General features: G+C 43.4%; 1 protein-coding gene across 1 annotated transcript in view; it reads left to right on the top strand.

Moving 5' to 3' along the window:
- Positions 1-9,010, top strand: part of slc39a8 (solute carrier family 39 member 8) — a 36,955-nt gene that overhangs the window by 4,082 nt on the left and 23,863 nt on the right. The window contains exons 3-4 of the mRNA XM_037695287.1: positions 6,549-6,727; positions 6,876-6,998. Of these exons, the coding sequence (XP_037551215.1) occupies positions 6,549-6,727; positions 6,876-6,998 (302 nt within the window). The remainder of the gene's footprint in view (positions 1-6,548; positions 6,728-6,875; positions 6,999-9,010) is intronic.

Genomic DNA, 9,010 nt, shown 5'->3' with positions numbered 1-9,010 from the left:
ATCCATCCATCCATCCATCCATCCATCCATCCATCCATCCATCCATCCATCCATCCATTATCTTCCGCTTATTCTGAAGTCGGGTCACGGGGGCAGCAGCATGAGCAGGGAGGCCCAGACATCTCTTTCCACAGCCACCTCTTACAGCTCTTCTGGGAGGATTCCAAGGCATTCCCAGGCCAATGGAAAGGCAAAGTCTCTCCAGTGTGTCCTGGGTCTTCCCCGGGGTCTCCTTCCAGTCGGATATGCCCGAAGCACCTCCCTAGCGAGGCGCCCAGGGAGGTACAGAGTCCACAATACTGCAGACACTGCACCAATCCATCTGTCAATCTCACGCTCCATACTTCTCTCACTCGTGAACAAAACCCAGAGATACTTGAACTCCTCTACTTCAGGCAGAACCTCACCCTCGTCCTGAAGAGAGCAATCCACCCGTTTCCTGTTGAGAACCATGGCCTCAGATTTGGAGGTGCTGATTCTCATCCCAGCCGCTTCACACTCGGCTGCGAAGCGCTCCAGTGAGAGCTGAAGATCACAGCACGATGATGCCAACAGGACCACATCATCTGCAAAGAGCAGAGATGGAACCTGAGGCCACTGAACCAGAAACCCTCCACCCACTGGCTGTACCGAGAAATTCTGTCCATAAAAATGATGAGCAGAATCTGTGACAATGGGCAGCCCTGGCGGAGTCCAACTCCAAATCCTGAAGGGGTCTGATTTACTACCAGCAATGTGAACCAAACTCTCTCACCACTTGTATAAGGACTGAACAGCCCGTAACAACAGCCCTCAATCCCATACTCACGGAGCATCACCCACAGTGTACCCTGAGGAACACAGTGAAATGCCTTCTGCATGTCCACAAAACACATGTAGACTGGATGGACAAACTCCCATGAACCCTCAAGGACCCTAGTGAGGGTAAAGAGCTGATCCAGTGTTCCACAGCCAGGATGAAACCCACATTCTTCCTTCTGGATCTGAGGTTCGACCAACGATCAGACTCGCTTCTCCAATACCCCTGAATAGACCTTACTAGAGCTATGGAGAGCAATGCCCCTATAATTGGAACACACCCTCCGGTCCCCTGTTTTGAAGAGGGGAACCACCACCCCAGTCTGCCAATCCAACGGCACTGCCCCATATGTCCACGCAATGTTGCAAAGGTGTTTCATCCAAGACAGCCCCACATCATCCAGAGCCTTAAGAAAATCAGGGTGAATCTCATCCACTCCTGGAGCCCTGCCACCTCTGAGTTTTTTAACTACCTTGGCGACCTCAGCCACGGTTATGGATGGACCAGCCCCAAAGTTGTCAGACTCATCTTCCTCCATGGAAGATGCACTGGTGAGATTGAGAAGGTCTGAGAAGTATTCATTCCACCTCCCGATAACATCACTGGTTGAGGTCAATAGCACCCCACCTTCACTGAACACAGTGTGGAAATCCAGAGGCAGCTGAGGAGTACCAGAGGACCAAGCAGTCTGTGGCCTTGGCTGTTGCTGAGGCAAAAGCTCAGATGTGGGAGAAGTTTGGTGAGGCCTTGGATAGAGACTCTCAGTCAGCTCCAAGGAAATTCTGGCGAACCATCAGGTGACTGAGGAGGGGAAAGCATCACTTTATCAGCAAGGCCTGATAGCCATCCTTCTTCAGCTTAACAGCCTCCCTAACCCGGGGTGTCCACCACCGAGTTTGTGGATGGCCACCACAAGAAGCATCGACAACCTTGCGGCCACAGTTCAAGACGGCTACCTCAACAAGTGAGGTGTGGAACATGGCCCACTCAGATGCAATGTCCCCAACCTCAGCTGGGATGTGGTTAAAGCTTTCCTGGAGGTGCAAGTTGAAGATCTCTCTGATGGGTTCTTCTGCCAGGTGTTCCCAGCAAACCCTCACTACATGTTTAGGTCTACAGGATCTGTCCGGCATCTTCGCCCACCATTTGATCCAACTCACTACCAGGTGGTGATCAGTTGACAGCTCAGATCCTCTCTTCACCCGAGTGTCCAAAACAAGCAGCCACAAATCAGATAGTACTACTAAGAAGTCAATCATCGATCTACGACCTAGGGCATCCTGGTGTCGAGTGTACTTATGGACACCCTTATGTTCGAACATGGTGTTCGTGAATGAACTCATTGGTGGGCCAGACTGAAGTCACCCACAGGCCAGAAGTGGCCCACGGGCTGCCAGCTGAATAGCCCTGGTCTACTGTGTTATTTCCCAGTGTTGGTATGGTGACATGCTCATAAATCTTGGCAGAGTGTCTTTCAGGTTTACGTGATTACAATCATCAGGCCAGGAACAGAGATGGAATTGGTGGTCTGTTAGCATTAGCTTTCAGTCTCTCTAATACTTCGGTAGGGCTTTAACAGACTACTTGAGTAATCTACACATCGATTCCTATAACATCTATCGAGTTTTTTAATTTCACGTCGAGTATTACATCACCATTACGTCATTGCATCACGTGTCACGTGATCCGCACTGGCGCGGGTTACAAAATGGATTCCTTCAAGCAGACAGATGGAGCAGAGCAGGCCCAGTCTTGGCAAACAGGTAGAAATACATCAATAGTATGGAAATATTTCACTAAAGATGAACCTTCCGGTCCAACTACCGTAAGGAAACAGAAAATGAATCAACTGCCTGACTGTTTGGAGCTCTTGCAAACCAGTGTTGCACCATATTTTGTGCCCACCGTATATTGTGACCGTAGGAGGCGGTGTTGCATGCACTGGTGCAGGTCACAGAATATGGTGTAACACCAGGTCCTATCGACCGAACCAGAACCAGCTTCCTCTGACATCGTTTCACAAACAAAAAGCAAAAAATATTAATCTCTAAACCTATAATAATAAAAAAAACTATAAACATACTAATCTCTAAACCTATAAAAAATCTATAAATATATTAATCTCTAAACCTATTAAAAAACCTATAAACATATTAATCTCTAAAACTAAACCTAATGCGCAACACTGAGGGCGGTGGTGCGAGGTGGTCGACAGTCCCACTGTTTTTAGTTTCATTTTTGACGTGCTGCAAGTTTCTTTCACTTTTGTAGCTTAATAATAATAACTAATAGTTTAGTTTTTCCTGTGACTTATTTGCAGTATGATAAATGGTAGGAGCATAATATACGCTCCCAGTGTTTTGTTGGTCTTTTTTTTGTAAATAATTACCTTTTTTGCGGTTTTATTTATTTATTTATGTATCTTTAGATCCTATGATGTCATCAAGTACTTGAGTTCTACTCGAGTTTTATTATGTTAATGTCGAGTTTAAAAATTATGTAGTCGTTCAACCTCTATACTTTGTCCACGTGCAGCACTTTCTTTTTCCCTTAAAGCGCTGCTGCCTCCACGCTGATGCTGATAAATGGTAAAAGGACTGTACCTATATAGCGCCTTTCCATCTTATCCATATACTCAAAGCACTTCACACTACAATCTGTGCCCTCATTTACCCATTCATACAGCACTCTACTAGATCTCTACAAAGCTAATTGAACAAATCATTCTAAAGAGACTAATCAGTGCTTTGAGATGACATTCATACACCAATGGAACACACATCGGAGGCATTGAGGGGTTCAGTGTCTTGCCCTGAGACACTTCGACATGTGACTGCTGGTGGATTCGAATCCCCAACTTTTGCATTGGAGGACGACTGCTCTAACCACTCAGCCACATCCGCCCCTGCTGATGTCCATAGGAACTGCAATCTTTTGAGTGTAGCTTTTAGACTGTGGTCCATCGCTGCTGTTTTCGAAGCCAAACCTTCTCTTATGGTACTAAGCTCAGTTCGGCTGTAATTCACACACTTAAAGTGAGCAGCGTCAAGCTCAGAGTCGATTTCAGAACAAAAAAAAAAAAAGGATTTTCCACCAGGGGCCTGAGAAACTGCAGCTATAATGCATGCGGCCATCTTGGCATGAATTATGTTGACTCCTAAAGTTAACCAGTTTCAGACACACATCAACTGATTACCTCCTGAATGTTTGGTTCAAATTTGTCCAGAGGTTCACAAGATAGACAAACTAACACACAGACATAGGCAAAAACATTATTGCCCACCTTTCACCTGTCGGGACAATAATGTGAGATTTCCGTTAAATTAACTCCTCAATATCTTATTTATCAGTGTATTAGTACTGCAGTAACGTTTAAAATGTTTTTACAACTCCTCCTTGCATCGCCACCTTATTGTGGTGGAGGAGTTTGTTTGATCCCAGGAGGTATGCTGTTGGGGGCAATTATAATTGCCACTGGTAGGGTCTCCCAAGGCAGATTGGTCCTAGGTGACAGGCCAGACAAAGAGCAAATCAGAAGACTTATATGTACAGGAAAAAACAAAGAACTCAGTGTCCCTTGCCCGGATGTGGGTTACTGGGGCCCCACCCTGGACCCAGGCCTGTAGAAGGGGCTCATTGGTGAGCGCCTGGTGATCGGGTCACTACCCATGGGGCCCGGTCGAGCTCAGCCCAAAGGCGCAGCATGGGTTTGCCTTTCTGTGGACCCACCACCTGCAGGAAGGGCCATAAAAGTTGGGTGCATGATGTCATTGGCAGTGGCCGAAAGCAGGGACCTTGGCACTCTGACCTTGGCTTACCAAAGCTGGCTCTTGGGACATGGAACATGACCTCTCTGGCAGGGAAGGAGCCTAAGCTTGTGCGTGAGGTTGAGAAGTACCAACTAGATACAGTTGAGCTCACCTCAACACACAACATGAGCTCTGGAACCGATCTCCTTGAGAGGGGCTGGACCTTATTCTACTCTGGAGTTGCCTATGGTGAGAGGCATCAAGCTGGTGTGGGTCTATAGCCCCCAAACTTGGTGCCTATGTGTTGGAGTTTACCCCGGTAGATGAGAGGGTGGCTTCCCTTCGCCTTCGGGTGGGGTGGGGATGGGCTCTGGCTGTTGTTTGTGCCTACGTGCCGAATGGCAGTTCAAGCCTTCTTTGAGTCCTTGGCAGGGGTGCTGGAAGGTACACCAGCTGAGGGCTCCTTTATTCTGCTGGGGGACTTCAACGACCATGTGGAAGATTACAGTGTGACCTGGAGGGGCCTCTGTGATCTGAACTCGAGCAGTGTTCTGTTGTTGGACTTCTATGCTAGTCATAAATGTTTGTGTGTGGGGGGGTGTTCTGAGTTTGAGGTTTGGGTTCTGTTTATTGCATTTATTATTCAATGCAATAAAACAAACAAATTTAAAAGGTAACAGATCATTGTAAAACTTGGTTTATTTACATAATGATTTTAATTGCTGGATGTCTGGCCCCTGAGCTGCTGGCTTTCAGAAACAGTGGTCCCCCGAGCACTTTTGTTGAATAGCCTTACACTAGACCGGGTTTATACTAACATATGAGATGCATATAAAGCTGCACGCTGGCCCCACCTTGGCCTCTCTGACCACATCTCCATCTTTTTGGCCCCTGTCTACCTCTCCCTGCTGAGACGTTCCAGACTCGCACTGAAAACCATCACCATGTGGCCCAACAACAGCGACTCTATACTGCAGGACTGTTTTGCACACACTGACTGGCAGGTCTTCAGGGAGGCCGCTGTAAATGAGGGAGAACTGGATCTGGAGGAATACACATCTGCTGTCCTCGGATACATCAGCAAGTGTGTTGATGTCACCACCACCAGGACTGTGAAGTGCTATCCGAACCAGAAACCCTGGCTGAACACAGAGGTCCATACTTTGCTGAAAGCCAGGGATACTGTCTTCAGGTCTGGCGACTCACAGGAACTGGGGAGGGCAAGGAAACAGTTGGCTGCTGGGATTAAGAAATCCAAAGCCACATACGCACAGAAGATCCAAGGACATTTCTCCTCACAAGCATGTGGAAGGGCATTAAGTGCACCACAGATTATTAAAGCAGGGGTGCACAGTGCCCCAGGAATCCATCACTGTCTGATGCTCTTAACAGGCTCTATGCCTGCTTTGAAGACCAAAATAAACCAACAGTTTTACAGATATTGAGCTAAAATTTGATATGGTAGAAGATGGGCTTCATCCATAACACATACTTTCAGCAATGTGCAGTTTCAAGTAAAAAAGTATTTGCAGAATTTTTTATTTTTTTACCTATATCTTTAATAATTACTCAGCTGCTGTTTGAAAGCTGGGTACAAAAGGCTTTGTCGCTGTGATTTGAGCTTTTTGGGCAGGAGTGATGTGTGCTGACTGTTTCCAGCTTCTTGTTGGCCTGTTTGAGTGGGTTTAGTGTTGGGGAATTTTAATGCAGCCTGAACCCAAGCAAAGCCTCAGAGTTTCAGCTCAGAGAGGTGAAGCCTCACGTAACCATGGTGAACAGTCCTCCAGTAAAAACTTCTGCTGTGACTCGTTTTTTATCTACAAAGAAAAGCTTCTGCATTTTGTTTTTGTTTAGAACGAATTCCAATGTCTCCCATTTAAAGGCTTTAATTCTTGTATGTATTCAATACATTAAATAGGCTAAAGAAAATTCAATGGAAAAGCTTTTGCCTCAAATTGTTAATTTTAGTATTTGTTTATTGATCTTTTCTATCCTGACAGTGTGGGGTTATGGCTTTTTGGCTGTCACAGTAATCAACCTGGCATCTCTGCTCGGTCTCCTGTTGATCCCGCTCACCAAGAAGCCATATTTCCCCAAAGTGCTGACCTACTTCATCGGCCTGGCCATTGGGACACTCTTCTCCAACGCTGCACTTCAGCTCATACCAGAGGAAAGTGAAGTTTTGTGTTAATGCAGTGTAACTTTTTATCATATCAAAAATACAGACTTTGGAAAATGCTTAAATTTTTTTTGTAGAAGACTGAAATTGTTAAGCCAGGAAAAAGAGTGATTTTATATTCTACTAACCTACTCCTGTTTATCCACAGGCTCTGGGATTTGATCCTAAACAAGATAACTATGTAGCTAATGCAATGGGGATATTTGGAGGATTTTATCTTCTTTTTGTTGTTGAAAAAATACTGAAGATATTTCTTCATGTTGACCATGAGGTAAAGTACCACTGAAGTGAGTTTGTTACGTGCAAAAAATGTCTATTTTATTACATAGACTTTTTAATTTTTATAGGTCTACACAGGCTTATTTGTTTTATTGACAAATTTGCATTTGGTAATGTTTTTTGGGTTTTAGATTAGAGGAAGTGTATTTTCTGAAGAATGCACTTTGAATTCTGAGTGCTAATATTTGCTGAATAAACTGAAACTGTTGTTCAAGTTTAAACAAAGAGAACAGATACTAAAAGAAACAGAAAAGATGTTAAAACCTAAAATTAGTAGAGTGGTAGCAAGAAAAAGGTAGAATGGAAGTTAAAAATAGCAAAGAGCTAGCTAAAAGAAACAAAACACTAGCTAAAATTAGCTAAATGTTAGGCAAAGGGAGCAAAATGCTAGCTAAAAGCCAAAACTAGCAAAAGACTAGAAGCATTAGTAGATAAACCCTTCGTGGAATTAGCAGTAGCAGAATTTGTGTTAGAAGTGCCAGAATATGCATTCACAGCAGGATTGATGCAGAATTGTGCTGAACTAGATTTGAAAATGTTTTGAAACAATTAAATAGCTCTCAATACATTTTATAAGGGAAAACTTAATATTTTAAATATTTTGTTAAGTATAAAAGTTACAAAAACCAGAAGTCATAACCTCCCTCTCCTGAATAAGATTAGACATATACAGGTGCTGGTCATAAAATTAGAATATCGTGAAAAAGGTTACACATTACTTCAGTGTGAACAATGAAGAATTGTTTATTTCAACATTTTTCAGCTCATTGAAAGTTTTTTTTAGTCTTCATCTTTAACGTGTTGATTTTCAGTCACAGCAGGCAACATTTTTCCTCCAAACAGAACTCATAACATGAATGAGACATGTAGCTGCCAACCAGTAACTAGAGTTAGGACCAGAATAAGAGGAGTGCATATACAGGTTCTGGTCATAAAATTAGAATATCATGAAAAAGTTAATTTATTTCAGTAATTTCATTCAAAAAGTGAAACTTGTATATTATATTCATTCATTACACACAGACTGATATATTTCAAATGTTTATTTCTTTTAATGTTGATGATTATAACAACTAACGAAAACCCCAAATTCAGTATCTCAGAAAAGAAAAAAAATATTAAAAGTTTCAATATTGAAGACACCTGGTGCCACACTCTAATCAGCTAATTAACTCAAAACACTTGCAAAGGTCTTTAAATAGTCTCTCAGTCTAGTTCTGTAGGCTACACAATCATGGAGAAGACTGCTGATTTGACAGTTGTCCAAAAGACAATGTAGTAGAAAAAAGTGTCCAAACAATAGGGATAACTGTACCCTGGAGAGGATTGTGAGACAAAACCCATTCCAAAATGTGTGTGTGTGTGTAAATGGACTGTACTTATATAGCACCTTTCTATCTTATCGAGAAACTCAAAGCACTTTACATTACAACCTGAGTCCTCATTTACCCATTCATACAGCACTCTACTAGATCTCTACAAAGCTAATTGAACAAATAATTATAAAGAGACTAATCAGTGCTTTAGATCACATTCATACATTGATGGGACACACATCGGAGGCAATGAGGGGTTCAGTGTCCTACCCAGAGCCACTTCGGCATGTGACTGCTGGTGGATTCGAACCCCCAACTCTTGCATTGAAGGACGACTGCTCTAACCACTCAGCCACAGCTGTGTGTGTTTTTTTTTTTTGTTTTTTTTTGGGGGGGTTCCACAAAGTGCTTCAAGAACCACCACGCACAGACATATGCAAGACAAGGGTTTCAGCTGTCACATTCCTTGTGTCAAGCCACTCTTGAACAAGAGACAGCGTCAGAAGCATCTTGCCTGGGACTACTGCTGAGTGGTCCAAAGTTATGTTCTCTGATGAAAGTAAAACGTCATCAGAAGTCTTTTGGATGAAAGACGAAACATTTCAATAAAAAGAAACCATCTAGAGGACCTGATTTAACTTTGTTAGATTTTTTTTACCCGGCTTATTGAGCATGAACTTTGATATCT

Source organism: Nematolebias whitei, chromosome 21 (genome assembly GCF_014905685.2).
Source record: "Nematolebias whitei isolate Nwh7 chromosome 21, NemWhi1, whole genome shotgun sequence".
Taxonomy (NCBI): domain Eukaryota; kingdom Metazoa; phylum Chordata; class Actinopteri; order Cyprinodontiformes; family Rivulidae; genus Nematolebias; species Nematolebias whitei.
Note: the sequence above shows the minus strand (reverse complement) of the source record. Positions and strands in the feature narration are given on the sequence as shown.